This window comes from Danio aesculapii, chromosome 2, assembly GCF_903798145.1.
Source record: "Danio aesculapii chromosome 2, fDanAes4.1, whole genome shotgun sequence".
Lineage (NCBI taxonomy): Eukaryota > Metazoa > Chordata > Actinopteri > Cypriniformes > Danionidae > Danio > Danio aesculapii.
Genome location: NC_079436.1, coordinates 8,561,350 through 8,578,313, shown reverse-complemented (window position 1 = coordinate 8,578,313; position 16,964 = coordinate 8,561,350). Strand labels below are relative to the sequence as shown.

At 35.6% G+C, this 16,964-nt stretch overlaps 1 protein-coding gene across 1 annotated transcript in view; it reads right to left on the bottom strand.

The window, feature by feature from the left end:
* The window catches only part of tbl1xr1b (TBL1X/Y related 1b), a 33,040-nt gene that overhangs the window by 15,847 nt on the left and 229 nt on the right, over positions 1-16,964 (bottom strand). The window contains exons 2-6 of the mRNA XM_056472065.1: positions 10,329-10,392; positions 6,960-7,060; positions 5,243-5,388; positions 2,934-3,144; positions 380-512 (exon numbers count right to left, since the gene is read on the bottom strand). Of these exons, the coding sequence (XP_056328040.1) occupies positions 380-512; positions 2,934-3,144; positions 5,243-5,388; positions 6,960-7,017 (548 nt within the window). The 5' untranslated portion in view covers positions 7,018-7,060; positions 10,329-10,392. The remainder of the gene's footprint in view (positions 1-379; positions 513-2,933; positions 3,145-5,242; positions 5,389-6,959; positions 7,061-10,328; positions 10,393-16,964) is intronic.

The following is a 16,964-nucleotide window of genomic DNA, read 5'->3' as shown; positions in this document are numbered from 1 at the left end:
TTTAGTAGATATTTTATATGAAGACTTGCTTTACTAAATAAGTGAATTTAATTTGCATTGTAAACATTAAATAAAAGTTAAAAAGGTTTTATTTTTTATTTCATTTTTTGAGTTAAGATTTAGTTATGATATTCCCAAAATTATTCCACATAAATTCAGTTTTATTTATTTATTTTTTACAAAATTCTCAGCAGAAATAGCAAAAAATAAGTCAGCAGGATCCGTCCGACCCTAACATATTTAAATATAAGGAACCATGGGCCATAATGCAGCTTTATTTTCCCTTTCCATTTGAATGGCTTTGTTACACTAATTAAGACTTTCCATGGCCTTAAATATTAACTTTAGTGACTGTCTAAACTGTGGCTTTGATACTGACCCAGATGCCAGCAGATCACTGACAGGGTTCCATGCACAGATGAAGACCTCTGACTCGTGGCCGCGCAGCACCATGGCTTTACTAGCTGGGATCTCCACTGCTCGGTCTACCTCCATCATGTCTGAGTGGTGGTCTGTCAGAGGAAGAGGCAGAAACCATTTCAGAGAAATCTTACATCCATTAAGTGGAATAACCATGATCTTCATTAGAAACAATGATTTTTCTTGTCCACAGTACAAATTGAACACATTGATTGTTGAACCGCAGCTTCAAACGGCCTCCAACCTTTCTGAAAGGGTGTTGGCAGGCTTTTAGCCCATGGTTTTGAAAACCCAGCATTGCTTTTACAGATTAAACCTCACACTACAGTTCTTAATAAACTCATTAAACATTCATATCTTCTGTATAACCACAGATACTTCAATGCCATATTTCATTTTATACAACAGTTGGCTCTCGAATCTGATTGGCTGATAGCTGTGTGATGTTCTCGTACAGCCTCCTCACCCTAGTGTATTACTCCACCCACATAGTGACAGCAGATCGATAAACTCACAACAGTTTGACAAATATTGCAGCTCTTGGACAACATCATGGTTTCTGCTACATTCATTCGTCCGTGGCGGGGCGCCACACCAAAATTTATCCGCCACGGCTACATTACAGCTTCTCATTCAAAATATTCGGTTGGTTTTTTAAAATAGCGGGTTATAATCGCACCAAAAACGTATTAAAAGTTAAATAAATTATAACAGCGCAAACTTCTGTAACAGTAGTGCTGTGCATTCTTTGTTTAACCCTTCAAGGTGAAGTGCTGACAGACTGACTGACTGACAGACAGACTGACTGACTGACAGGTGCGTGATGCGTGAGGCCAGCAAACATGGCGTAGCTTTCAGTTACAATGAACACAGTTTCCATAATTATACTTTATTTATAGATAAAGGTCTGTGGTTCTACATACAATGACTTTATCTTGCTGGAGTTTATAGCTGTTTCACTTTACTTCAGGACGCATTAATGCCACTCTGTAGTTCCGTTAGAGACATTCATAAGTATTCCCAGCAAATCTAATAAATGTTGAAGACATACTCGTTACATAAACCCGCTAAAAATCGCACTTCAGTAGTGTATATTTGAGGGTGCGCAAGAAGTTTTGTGCACTAGAAGAAATCGGCGCTCGAGCAAAGAGATTGACATGCTCGTAGGCTATTACATGAATGCGATCTCGACTTAATACTGCGCTCACGACATTTGTCAATGAAATAACGCCACATGTAGTTGGTAGATCTGTGTAACTGCCAACAGAGTCTGCCGGCACAGCTGAAAAAATCCTAGAGGAAACACTGAACATAATTTACTTGCGAGGCTTTTTTAGGTGAGAATGTAGTTGTTTAGATTGTATCTATGCAGTTTATTTATTAGGACAGCGCCTGTTTTAAATATTTATAGTTTCTGAGATACAGCGAGGTCTGCAATCATTGAAGAGCAAGATGGTTGAGGTTGTCCATACCACAAGATGGTGACAGAGACAGCATAATAAGCCAGTAAAGGAGAAAAGATTGGTGTATTTTCACACTACAACTCATCAAATCATTATTAAAACTGTAAGTAACTAAGTTGATCTCTTTCTTATATGTTGTAGAGCTGTATTTATACCATATAATTGTAGTGTATTGAGTGGTAAGATGGAAGATGGGACTCAAATATCAGGAATGTATGTATTTTGTGTTGGCCGCTCTTTGTATAACCCTGAATTATTTTTTAGTTGACCATCTGTTGGTTTTTAATGAGTCTCCTGTTTTTGTTACTGCAAACGGTCTGCGCTGCAGTGGCTTTTTCAGGGTTATTTATTGTGGTCTCCCGATGGCAACAGAGAAATACTAGGAAGTTTCATGCTGTTCAGCCTTTTCATAAAATGTGAGCAAAATCACCTGTTTTGTCATCACTTAAGACATTACGCTAGAGAATCATTCAAATACTAGCTCTAAAGTGACATTGGTGAATTAGTAACGGTGTCTGCTGTTCTGACGTCAGCTGCAGATAGGAATGAGTGGCGAAAGAAAGTAGTTCCTTATACAGAAGGTTTTTTAGTCTCTGTGTTTGATTTTCTCTTTTATATACACGATTATGCCATTGAACTGTTGTATAAACGCAATATAAAACTTGTAGCAGTGCGATATGGCTGTATATCATCACTGATGGGACACTACGCACACCTCCCACCAGTGCAGATATGCAGCCATATCGAACTGCTACGAGTGTGACATAGCTCATTTAGCATGATGCTAAATGGCCAATGGCTACAGATTTCCAACATACTTCAAAATATCTCTTTTTGTGTGATACAGAAAAAAAATAAACTTAAAAGGTTTGAAACCACTTAAAAAGTGAGTAAATATTGAGTATATTTTCATTTTAGGGTGAACTGTCCCTTTAAGTGTCAAACCCCTCATCAAATTGAGCAAATTAAGAATAACCAGTTTTTCCTAGGTTAAAACTGTACTATGAGCTACATATACTTCCGTTATGAGAATGCAGCGCGTGAGCTTACTAGACAGTGTGTGAGCGCCGTTCTCCTCCCCATTAGCAGTGTTCTCTCCGTTCTTGGCAGCAGCAGCTGTTGTGGCGCTGGAGGCAGAGGCTGCTTGCTGCTGAGCCAGCTTATCCTTATACACCTGCTGCCTTGTTTGCACCACATCTGGCATCACTGCATCAATCAGCGACAGAGACTCGATCGGCCGCCCATCAAACAGCGTACCATCCTGTGAACACATCACACAACGAGCAGGATAACATCAATTCTGGCATCTTCTTACAATATAAGTCACCAGATGTCTTTAAACGAAGAAGTTTAGAAAATTTATTTTAGAATGAGCGCGGGAGTGTTGGGGAGGGCAGAATAAAAGTGCGAAAAGCAACATTTTACACTTACACTGTAGGGCTGTACAACAGATATTAGAAAAATATGACATTTAATGAGACATATGAGTTTTTCTGTGTTATATATTGTGAACTGAATTCAACCAGATGGCCTGAAGGTGACCTACTATGCCCAATTTTTACAAGGTGTAAAATAAGTATTTGATGTCCCTAGAGTGTGTATATGAAGTTTCAGCTGAAAATATCCCACAAATAATGTTTAATAACTCTTTGAAACTGCCCCTTTTAGGGTTTGATCCTAATTGTGCCGTTTTGGTGACTGTCGCTTTAAATTTAAATTAGATTGTGCTCTATTCAAGAGAGGGCGGAGCTACAAATGCCTATGTGTCAGCATAGTGGAAGACTCAAAAACTAGACCAACCTCCTATGCTGAGGGAGATCGTCACTAACAGGTGGGGCTTTCGCCCTCTGATGACACATACATAAGGAGAATGTCAATCAAAGTGTTTCTGCAGACTGTTTTTATGAAGTGCGATTACAAAAAAATTAAATAAAAAAAATATTACCATTAGAAGCTTGTTATATTCACAGACTGTTGCTGCATGACTGTGATTAAACCCTTTATAAAAGTGATTTTTGCATAAAAGGTTACCTTTAAATAGCTGTATTTGGAAATAAGTTATTCATTTAGAAGAATTGGGATGATTGTGGATAGAATAGTGCATAGGATATAATAAACATACTACAAACAATTAAAAACAAGAGGAAAGATGAAAGTGAAAGTAACCGTGTTTTGTGGTTTTCTGTGGAATCAAACCGTATTCAGGTACAGAAACTGAATTATCCAATGTAAAATAATGCTGCACAGTCTTCATTGTATAAATCATTTGATAAAATAAATGTTTATCAAAATGATAAATCTTCCAATTTCTTGTGTCCCAACTGGCTTGAAACGCTAAGTCACACACCTTAAACACATGAAAATGATAAACTTAAACTCTATTGTGGTTCAATTTTTAAATTCTAAAAAAAACCTGTTGTTCCTGGTCACCTATAATCCCAACTCAACATTGGATATCTTACAATGTGACTATTGCGGATGAGTACGGTGCGATATCAATGCTGATGCGCATGCAGTTTTGCTGAAAAATACTTTTTATTTTTAGGGACTTTTGGCTAGTTTTTGTGCATTGCAAATTAATAAGACAAAACTGTGACTAGCTGGTGGCAAGTCCATGTGTCAAAGAGTGATTCATTTAAATTATTTTTTAAAAGCAAATGACAAACTACAAAAATCTTAACTACATTCTGAAAATATTGTATATATTTTTTGTTTCTCTTGATTTCTTCTCTAAAACAAAAGGACTCTTTTACATTTTATTGTTTATACTCAGAAATGTATTCATATGTGAACATGTGAGCAAATGTCTGCTTTAAAAATGTAGAAATATAAATTAAACAGACACTTTTCAAAAATGAATGATTATTAATGATTAGAAACTCACCGAATAAAATGTAAACATTGCACTTTCAAGATTACAACTTTCTCATGATGCTGTTAATCATGTTGGGCGATATATGAAATTTTCAGATCACCTTAACGTCCTCCTGTGTGATCGGCAAAACACGATACTATCGCATGGGGGCGTGGCAGTGTTATGTTTACTTTTTTGCTCCTTTATCTAACCATTTCTAAATGTATTTAATAAGGCTAACCCCTTTAAAGCAGATTTTTTTTAACTTCTTTTATAATCTACTTTGCCTATCGTCGATACAAGATACTATCATCTATCAGCACAACCCTATTTCAGTGCATTCCCATAATTTAATATTGCTCTCACATAAATTACGAAAACGTTTTACCGTAAATAATTAAATCAAATCAACCCCAATCTATACAACAGTCCCATCGTGATATAGATTCAATTCCAATAAATCATGCAGCTATACTGTAAATGTGGTTATGGTAGCAGCACTGACCTCATTGATGCTGACTTCAGCCTCCACATACTGCAGGCCTTTCTGGATGATAGAGATGAGGGCAGCAGGGGGCACCAGAGCTCCGTTGATGTTGGACTGGCTGATGTGGCTCTCTATGCCAAAGGTGAATGCTGAGTGGGAGAAGCCTGATAGAAAAAGACAGATCATGTTACCATGTAGTCCTGAAATAGTTCGATAACTAAAATAAATAAATAAATAAAAAGAATGTACTATTTAAAAAAAAAAATGTAGAGCTGTGAAATTATGATTTAACGGTTTCATTTGAATGTAATGTTTCACCACAACATTTTGTTAAAAAAATAAAACTCACTCACTTTCGTTCGGCTTATTCCCTGCTTTATCAGGGGTCGCCACAGCGGAATGAACCGCCAATTTTTCTGGTGTATGTTTTACGCAGCAGATGCCCTTCCTTTAAATACAATTTTTCAGTTCTATTTTTAGATGTATTTGCAAATGTTGGTTAGACACACTGACGATACGACAAGTGATAACTCTAATATCAATCTGGGATGTGTTTATAATTACACTGTTGATCAATTTGAGTGGTGCACATGGAATACTGTATAACTAATTAACCATATTGTTTTACATTTTACTCACTCGCTTTCCTTCGACTTAGTCCCTGAGGAGTTCGCCACAGTGGAATCAACAGCCAGTATGTTTTAGGTTATTAAAAAAAAAGTGTTAGTTGAATCATACTGTAAAAACTAAAACTATCAAAATAAATCTCACTCATTATCATCGGGTTAGGTACTGATTTGTCAGGGGTCGTCACAGCAAAATGAACCACTAATTACGCTGGCATGTTTTATGTCAGTGTTTCTCAACCACGTTCCTGGAGGACCACCAGCAGTGTATATTTTGGATGTCTCCTTTGTCTGTCTCACCAGGTCTTTCAGTCTCAGCTATTGAGCTGATGATCTGAATCAGGTGTGTTTGGTTAGGGAGACATGAAAAAAAATAAAAGATACAAATTACCCAGGATTGGTCAAATGTTTAAAAACTAAAAAAAGATGTTACTCTCATATTGCCTAACCGTTTTTACATAGGCCTATTTAGGCCTTTCATAAGCAAGTTTTAAATACTCCTGGTGACCCCAATGTGTGAGCTTTTTAATGTGACCATTATTTTTATATATTATGTTTTGTTTCTTTTTTTCCACTGGCAAACATCCTAATAACATTAAGACATATCTGATATTCCAACTTTAAGGGTGCTGCAACGTTGCAGGAGATATTGGAGTTGCTGGATTTACATGTTAATTCACAATCATCTACCAAAATACATAAAAGTGGCTGTTTATCTTGGATAGGAATAGAGTAAACATTCTAGTAACCTAAACACTTATCCACTAATATTCAAGAATTAATATTGCCATCTCCATAGACATCAGGGTGTATTTTATAAACCATATATGTACTATTTTGGCTAGTAGATGTGTATTTGAATGTCTGAAACCTAAAACACAAGTTATTTGTTTAAAAACACTCAAAATTGTGGTTTGAGCTAAGCAGTTAGCAGATGACGTTCGTGCTGAACATTCTAATCACACCGGTGTGATTGTATATGTAACAAGAATTGAATTTCACTGGTTTATGTTGGTCATATAATAAACAACTGATATTTAATTCCGCTGTTAATCGTTTCTCTTAAAAAACAGGACATTTTTTACATGAAGAGCGGCACACACACATACCTGACTCCTGCAGGTATCTGTACACCAGGAAATTGACCTCATCACTGCTGATGCTCATTTTGGATCCTGGGTAAACCAAGAGGTCAGGGTGAGACTGGAGCCTAGAAAACAGACATGTCTGTTACTCTTCTGCATATATTAACATTACTTGCTACAGAGAGTATGTGAAGAGTTCAGATGCAAAACCCTCTAAATCAATCAGACCTCTTTTTTGTAAATGAGCATTTTCTACCAGGCTGCTCTAATTAGGTTCAGAAGTTTCATTTTATAGATAACGAAAAGGTTATTAGCTAGTAAATAAAAAAAATTTCAGAAAAATGTAACTTTAGACTAGAGGTGGGCGATATGACCTAAAATTAATATCACGGTTTTCATCTTTTGAACGGTGACGGTATAATATCATGGTATTACTTTAAATAGCAAAATAATATACATCTCAAGGAAGAACGGACAAAAGAAAGTCTCACTTCTATCACTCTTTAAAAGTTTTGGTTTGGGTCATTGAAAATGCTCAGTCTCGTTATGAGCTGATCTTCATTTCTCTGTGTTGGTGGAATAAAGCAGGCGAGTCAGCCGCACCAATTATAAGCAGACAGAGCATGATTCTCATGATGACCACCGGCGCAATACCGCTCTTTGTTATGAGCCGTAGTTTCAGTGTAAACTTAGTAAAGGTGAGTTTCTTTGGCGATGATGTCTACAGTATTAGACTTTATATTTAGCGGACATTTGCGCTGAACACGCGGTGAATGCAACGCATCAAGATTCAGGCACCTTCTCCGAAAACCCTCGATTGATCTCAGCTGGCGTATCAACATTTACCTCATGTTATGATCGCTGTCATCTGCGCCATTATTATTATTATAACTTTAGGTGAGGTTTGCAAACCTGTGCACTTTTCACTCTTCAGCCGTTTGCATTTCCTGCAGTAACAAAAGCTCCCTGTTATCTGACAGCGGGAAGCGTTGAGTGACTGACAGCTAATACGAACCAATACAGCGGCAGGGCAGAGCGATTCAGCAAGTTTTTAGAGAAAATCAAATCAGATTGCACTACAACCATTATATTCAGTCGCACAAATGCTCCCAAATATATTATGAGGGCGCATAGATAAAATTTCGGGCGCTCATGCGACCAAAATGGTTGCAATTTCGAGCCCTGTAGTATAAGGACATGTATTCAGACCACAACTGAACGTTTGAAGAAAATTGAATGCCTTATTATTTAGAATTAGCTATTATTGATGTAAATGCAGCCGTTTAAGTTGCATAATTGATTTATTACAGTATTGACGGTATTAGAAAATCCATGTCGTGGCGCAATGTCACACCGGTGATGACTATGACACCGGTGTACCGCCCACCCCTACTTTAGACATTTCTTTGGTTTTTAACAAGGTAGATTTTTTTGCGTCAAAACCAGCTAAATCTACTTGTGCTATAAATTATTTTACGAAACATTAAACACATAAAATTTAAAATATATAAATCTGTCAAGTAAATGGCGGTTCATTCTGCTGTGGTAACCAAAGCAAAAGGAAAATGAATGAATGAAATCTGTCAAGTAAGTGCATTAATAAATAACATTAAAACTGACATTAATTAAATCTTAACAATCTGTTGTCATTTCTGATGTTTGAGTTTTAGATTTAATGTAAATAGAGCAATGTAAACATTGCAAAAATTGTAAGCTAAGCTTGGTAGATTAAAATAATGTAGTGTAAAAAATTGTGAAATTGTCCATTAATCAGACATATGGGTATTATGAAGTAATACAAATAAGTTTAGTTTTATACATTATATGTATCTTTTAAAAAAATAGCATAAATTAGCTAATAAAACACAAGGTAGGCCTACTGGGCAAAAAGGGGATGCCTCTCCGACAATTTTAGAAGCTGTCATCATTCATTTTCACCATACTTAAGGTCTTGGTCTCTTTTTCGTCTCTTGTTTATCCTCATAGCATCCACGTGGGATAAAAGAACCCCCAATATCCCAATTTCTATGCACTTCTCTCTTATGTAATCTCACAGCATACACTCGTTTAATGCACTATCAATCGTACCAATTTCATTAATCCACTCTTTCATGTATGCCATTCTGGGACATTTGATTTTTTCAGATAAGTCTAAATGTTGATTTTGAATGTACACCCACCAAACCTGGTCTTGATAACATTAAGCAATGTCAACTAAAGAGAAAACCGAACCTGACCCTCCTCAAATAAACGTTCTCACGGAAGCCCCTTTGAGCCCTGGGGAAATTTTCCACCCATTTGCTCACCACTGGAAAGAATTGCTAGGAAGCTACACGGTAGGGACTAATATCGTAATGGGAAGGTTTGCATGTGCCGAACAACAAGAGGAAATAGTCCAGATGTACTTGCACAGCCACTTATTTGTTCTTTAAGCCTCCTTCGATCCAATAAACCTTCATGTAAAACAGCAACCAATCACACAAGAACACTTCCAGTTGTTTACAACGTGTCAACAGTCTTTAAAGTGAAATGTTGCTCTATTCATAATCAAATAAAAAAACTGAGCTTATAAAAATAATGAAAAGACTCTTAAGCAGTTTACAAACCTAAATGGCTTTACCTAAATGGTATATAACGCTCATGCCAATCATAATCCATTAATATAATGGAGCATATGCAAACTAAAGCCTTTAAAGATTCATTTGTAATCAAATTTCAAACAACATGTGAATGTAAGTTGCATATGATTTTTTTAAATCATAAAAACAGCATTTAAATCAGCTATACCACAGCTAAAGGCCAGACATACTTTTTGTCATACAATTTAAGACCTCAGTTTATCCAGGATATCATAATTAAGAATCAAGACATTTTGAAAACTGGGACAATTGAAAGTTGGGACAGTAAAGGTCCCATGAAGTGCATTAAAACGTGCATTTGTTAAACAATGTTTGACAATCTCATCTGGAGAGATGAAAAAGGGCGGGAAATGTTGTAGCTCCTCCCCTTTTACAAAACAACTAATAGGGTTTCATTTTATCACAGTGAGAGTGGTTGAGCTCAAGCGCATCAAACGCAAAGCAAATGAACGGTGTTATGAAATGGGCGGGACATACTAGAGAGCATTTGATTGGTCAAAAGATTTGATGAGAAACCGAAGTATGAGATGATGTCAAATAAATCATTGAGCCATTTAGGCGGAAGTGACGAACTGTAAGATTTGGATGTTTGTATCAGGTGTATATCTTCTAAATGCGAATTTTGTCACTGTTTTGGTACATGCTAGCTTATAGATATCCTTAAAAACAACATGTAAAACTAAAAATATCGTTTTTTTTTTTTTTTTTTTATAAGATGTTTAAAGATCTTTAATACAGCGTGAAACTGACTTACCATGATATCAAGCGTTGATTAGATGCTCATATTTTTGTTATTCATGGACCACAGTCAAACCATCCTGTAAACAATGAAAGAAACATTGCATTAGTTTTACAATTTAAGGAGAGTAAATATTTGAATTTTTCAAATACAGGAGCAAATGTTTGTTGACATCATCCAAAAGCACATTAAGCCTGCAAACTGTGTGGATTTATCATCAGAATCATTAAACTCATGTTTTTAAACATTTTCAAAACCTCACTTTTTTTCAACAAGTAAACAATGAGAAACTGACTGGCCTTTGGTCAAAAATTCCACTACGATGTACACTGTAAAAAATGCTGGGTTACACACAAATCAATTAGTTAACCTAATTGTTTTCACAAATGTAAGTAAACTGAACATAAAACTATTAAGTTGTTACACAAATACTCTACTCCTGAATACTCTAATTTTATTTGTATTTTTTCTTCATTGCATTTATCTATGCTTGTAGATGATTTATTATAATAGATGCATAATTTACTTCCCTACAGAACCATCCCAACCAATCAAAGTGATGAACTCTTTCCAAAAGATATTCAAGTCTTCTAGTGAAATTGTTTCATATTGCAATATATAAATCGCAGAATAACAAAATATCCAATGGTACTTTTTTCCAGTACTGTGGCGTGCAGGTCTACCTCAGAATTTACTCACACTCAAGTGGTTGCAAACTTAGATTTCTTTCTTCTGTTCAACACAATACGCAATATTCAGATGCGCTTGGAAACCAGCGGCCACTGACATCCTTTGAAGAAACAAAAAATACTATAAGTAGTCCATTGCCGCTGTTTTCCAACATTCTCGACAAACGGTGTTCAACGAAAGAAAGAAGCTCAAATTGGTTTGGAACAAATGGAGGGTGAGTAAATTATGACAGCACTAAAATGTTACCCAACAAGCAAATTAAGCAGCAATGTGTATGTCCTTTAGTATAAGAGGCAGCTTTTCTGTACACCGTGTAATATGATTTGAAATGTAAAATTCTCATAAGCTTGGAAGACACATCCCTCTCTCTAGGGCTACACGATATTGGAAAAATCTATTGTGATTTTAATTTTTTGTGATAAATATAGCGATATTGATACAGTTACACAAGATGGTTTGAATAGCTCTATTTGACGGTTTAATGTGGAGTCTAGGCTGCATTTACACTGCAGATCTTGATGGTCAATTCTGATTTTGTGACTGTACTTGATTTTTTTGTTTACCCGCTTACATCATCTTTTAAAAGTGACTCATATCCGATTGTCTGCTTTTACACAGCACACAGCCAAGACGCAATTACCAGGAAAAAATAAATAACTAAATAAATAAAAAAAAGGGGGCCAATCGACAGCTGATAATAAAAGAGCAATCTTTTTCAGTTCTTGTATTTAATCTGTTCGCAGGGTTTTAATTTTTTTTTTTTTTTTTTGACAAGTTGTTTTACTGTAGTTATGACTGAAAAGTTCTCATTTGGCCATCTTCTTTTAGGCCCCGTTTACAATAATACGATTAGGTTTTAAAACGCTGTTTCAGAATGAAATCGATCCGCGTCCACACTGGCGTTTCACACAGCGTTTCTGAACGACTCTCCGTCCACACTACACCACTGAAAACACACATCACGTGACCACACACACACACACACACACACACACACACACTCTGGCATGCACTGCAGCGTGCTTTGAGCACATATAACCATATGAGAGCTGCGCCGGACTGTTAATCAAGGATCTACCGCGGGATCTATTCATCTTGTTGTCTATATCTAATGACATATTCCCCGACTTGAGTCTTTGAATTTATTACTTGTTCTCAGGCAATGTGTCTTGGCTGAGTGCAAAGATTAGGTTAAGAGTTAGGTTATATATTAATTAATGTAACTGCCTATACTGATTCTGCTCATTTGACTGACTGCTTGACTTTATTTCCTATATTATAAACTCATTGTATGTTATACCTTTATATTGGCCATTATTGATTATTAAAACTGATATTCAGAGAGAAAGACAGGGTGTGTTTCATGTTTTAAATGAAAGTGAAAGGAGGCAGTTATGTTATCGGCTCTGTTTTGTTTAAATATGCATTAAGTGAAGATGACGGTCATTTAAATATGCTGCTACATGACGCCTCAGCATTTTTGGTATCTGTTAAGGTAATATCAAAATGAAAATAGGCAGTTTCTCATATCATGTTTTCATTTTATTGTTAAGAAAGTGAAACAACGTAGCCAGGGTGATGTGAATGAGGGTATAGAGCAAAACGTTCCCTTTGAAGATTTACCCGACGTGTGCTCTGGAGATTGTTTTCCATATCAAACTTGCGAAGTCTGAACTTACAAGAAGAGGATGCAAGACTGAACTTTGGGGCTTTTTCCTCAATATTATGTAGCCTACACAATCAGATTGTAAATGTCTGCAATGAAAACAGCCTCTTCAGTGTTTCCAAAATGCTCGGTTTTCGGCGCTCGAAAACTCTGGCGTAGTGTGGACGGATGGCGTAACTGTAGCAAAACATATTAGAGTAAACGGGCCTTAATCTAGGCCTTATTAAACCAGTAGGCATTTTAATGTAATGTTCATGCTCGTGATTTATGCATGTGATATATGCAATAGTTTTATATTAGTTAATATTGGTTACGTGGCGGATATTGCGCTCTCTCTAGCTCATCAACAACTTAAATACTTGTGCTTATGACAATACAAAAGCTTTTTTAGTCCTTGTGTATGAGATTTAAGGTTTGGGACTGCTGAAGTCTGTTCCAAAATGAAAGCGTCAGACTTGACGTCATTCACTGTGGTTTTTAATGACGCGCGACACGCATTGACAGGTAAAAATCCAATCTTCCTGCATACACTACAGACATAAGGGCACAGATCCATGCCGGATAAATTTCCACATATGAACAGGCCTGAATCGGAATCCATGCGATTTTTTTCCTTGTTTACATGTACATGGGCCGAATGCGATCTGTGCAACATGGAAGGAAAAAAAATTAAAAAATCAGAATTGAGTCACCATGCAGTGTAAATGCAGTCTAACAGTATTCGGGTACAGAAATGGAATAATCTCATTGCAAGAAAAAGTATAATATATATATATATATATTATATATATATATATATATAATAATATATATATATTATATATATATATATATATATATATATATGCTTTACTTTGTTTTGTCTTGTTTCTAGTCCGAAAAAAAAAAAAATCTTAGACCCAGCAAAATATTGTTTCATTTTTACCATCAGAAGAAATAAATTAAAAGAGTTTTTTGATTGTTTTAAGAAAATATCTGCCTGTGGGCTAAGTGAAATAATCTTATTTTCCCTTTGAAATGTAGATATTGGGCTAGAAACAAAACAAATACGAAGACATGTTTTTTTTTTTTTTTTTGCGCAAATCATATAAATAGTGAATAAATACAATTTTGTGGCTCATGGTCAACTGTAATTCAGACTGGACGCTGCATATCTTTGCGATGTGACTATTGTGGATGTGCACATTGCGATATTGATGCTGAAACGATATACTGTGCAGCTCTACCCTCTTCTTAGTATGGATACAGAATTCCACCTTTGATTTATCACCACCAATGAAATCAAATTAAAATTTGGTAATTCACCAAAAGAAAAAAAACAAACAATATAAACATCCCTTTAACTGCATATTGGCCAAGTAACCATACACATTAACTTTATTTACATTGATCACATATAACTGTTATTTACTTACTGTTAAGTATTGTAATAACCCCCAGTAACACTCCAGAGTTTTTCCCATTGAGTATCTCAATCAGTGCTATATTAAGGGTTAAATGGGGAGGCTCACCTTAAAATTAAAATGGTTTGAAGACAAAAAGATATCGTGAAGAATGCTGCAAACCTGTAACTAGGGCTGTGCAATTAATCAAAATCGAAACGCAATTTGAAACGTTGCAATTAGTTAAATCGCAGGAGGCTGCAATATAACCACACACACACAATATATATAATATATATATGTATATAGAAACAAAAATAATGAATAACATCTGAGGTGAAGTGCTTTAAAACTAATGCGCTATGCATTAGAAAATTAAACTTGCAGACATTATATCGATTGTCGTGATCTATGCATTTCACAAGAAAATATTTAATCTTGTGTCACGATTCCCATTTGTTACTTACCACTCCCCATCACACCCTACGTCAAGAAAAAAAATTAATTAGACTAGATATTTTCCCAAAAAAAAAAAAAAAAAAAAACGCACAGCCCTAGTAGTAAATCTCCAGCTTTTTTTTTTTACTACACAGAGTCATAGTTCACTGACAAGCTACGCAATATTGCGTTCATAATTGCAAACAATTTAATTGCGTTATAATGAAATCGAAAATAGCTTTCTGGAGTATTGATAGCTGTCTGCGGAAATTATAAATCAGAAATAATGTTCCACCTTAAAAGAACAAAAAAAATACTAGATTTAATAACATATTTACTCCAAACTCACTTCCTAACTTTAGTGGAATGCTTCAATTAAATCCTGCTGTAGATGATTGCGTAGTCGTGTGATTATTGGTCACACTGAATCAGTGAAAGGAGTTAAATCTTTTGTTTATTCAGCAACTAGAGAGATTTTCTGTGTGAGAGCGCTGACCTTTGAAGGAGATTTACTACTCATCACAGAACCGTATAGAATTTACAAGCTATGCAATAGTGTTCATAATTGCAGACGATTTAATTAGAATATACATTTGTGTACATCTAGTCAAGTTATTCATCGAAACAGTGTCACATACAGTACAAATAGTTTATCATGTTTATTTTGACCATTTACCATAGTCACCTTGTTGTTGAATTCATACAGCATCGTTTCAGTATCACATGGTGTACGTTGAAGGTTTTATAAATATAATCTTTAAGCTATTCTGTTCAAAACATTGGGTTCAGATTAAAAATAAGTTAAATTATTTATAAAATCAATTATTCATTTTAAATGTGACCGTAAAGATATTTGTAATGTCATTAGGTCTGGGCGATTAATTGAAGATGATTTTTCATCCACATTTTGTCAGTAAAGCCAGTTGTGTAATCAGTAGTAAATAGGGCTGTGCAATTAATCGTAATCTAATCGCAATTTGAAATATTGCGATTAGTTAAATCGCAAGAGGCTGCAATATAAGATATATATGTATATATAACAAAAATAACGAATAACATCTGAGGTGAAGCGCTTTGAAACCAATCCGCTATGCATCAGAAAATTAAACGTGCTAGACTTTTGCGATGGTGTCGCAAGGCTTCGCAGAAATGTATCGGTTGTCGTAAACTATGCCATTACATGAGAAGAAACGATTGAATCTTGCGTCACGATGTCCATTTGCCACTTACGACACCCTACGTCAAGAAAATTTTAAAGAGCTGTCAGAATTGTTGCCACATCTTACGGATTGAGCACATGCTTTAAAAATAAAAATCAGCTTGAATAATATTTAAAAAATAAAAATCGCAAGTAGATATTTTCCCCAAATCGCACAGCCCTACCTGAACCATTGATTTCCACAATTTGTTTTTCCTACTATGGCTGTCAATGGTTACAGGTTTCCATTATTCTTCCAGATAACTCTCCTTTTGTTTTGATGTCTCCTATTTAATTTTTGGGTGAACTATCCCTTAAAAACTAAACTGCAGTGATTTATTTGCTATAATTATATGTATAAACTCATTTCTTAAAATGACTATAGACTTTAGTGAGCTATAGTTCATTCTCATCAACAGGTCGATCTTAAAGGATCCCTTTGTCAGTAAAATGACAATGTTAATACTTCCAGAGAAGTTATCACTAGCAAAATAAACAATCTACTCAACAAAAAAAAACACACAAAAGTGCGTCTTTTCACACTCATTATTCCACTGCCAAACATAAACGAGCGTAAGAAACATCATGCTAACACTCTGCCGGAAGCATTCTACTAGCTTTCGGTTAATACGCAACGTCTAAAACGTCACCGGAAATAACAGACTAAACAAGTGTGTAAACTGGCGATTCTAGTTTCCACATGGGACTGGTTAGACAGCAACAAGGTTAACTAGCATGTTAAATGAATGCTAGTTGTTGTCAACGTCCATCTCGCGTGCACAGTGCGAGGAACCGGAGCGCCCATCCCCCCACCGCGCGGCCACAATACTACAATCCTGCAACACCGAGGCCTGCAGTTTCAAGACCACAGTTCTGGGACACTATTTTTGGGTCAGTTTAGCACCCCCTAACCAACCCCACTCCACACGATAACCAACTCAAATCAGGAACAGACGCATAAATCTGTTCAATTAGTATTTTCAGCATCATATTTAATTCAGGGGGTAATTTGTAACTAACATTTTATTTTAACTAACATGTTTCGATATCACGTACGTTACTTGCGTAGCATTACTTGTTTATATTGTGCGTTTTAGCATCATTCAACAAGCAAGTAGTTGTCATTTCAATTATTTGCATTTCAAAGGCACCAACTTTTTGTTTATGGTTAATAATTAACGTTAGAAAGTAATTAAATAATTTAAACAGCTAGTGCTTATTTAAAACGACTAATACAGAAAAATTAAAAAGAAAGAACACTGGGTCCAACGGACCAT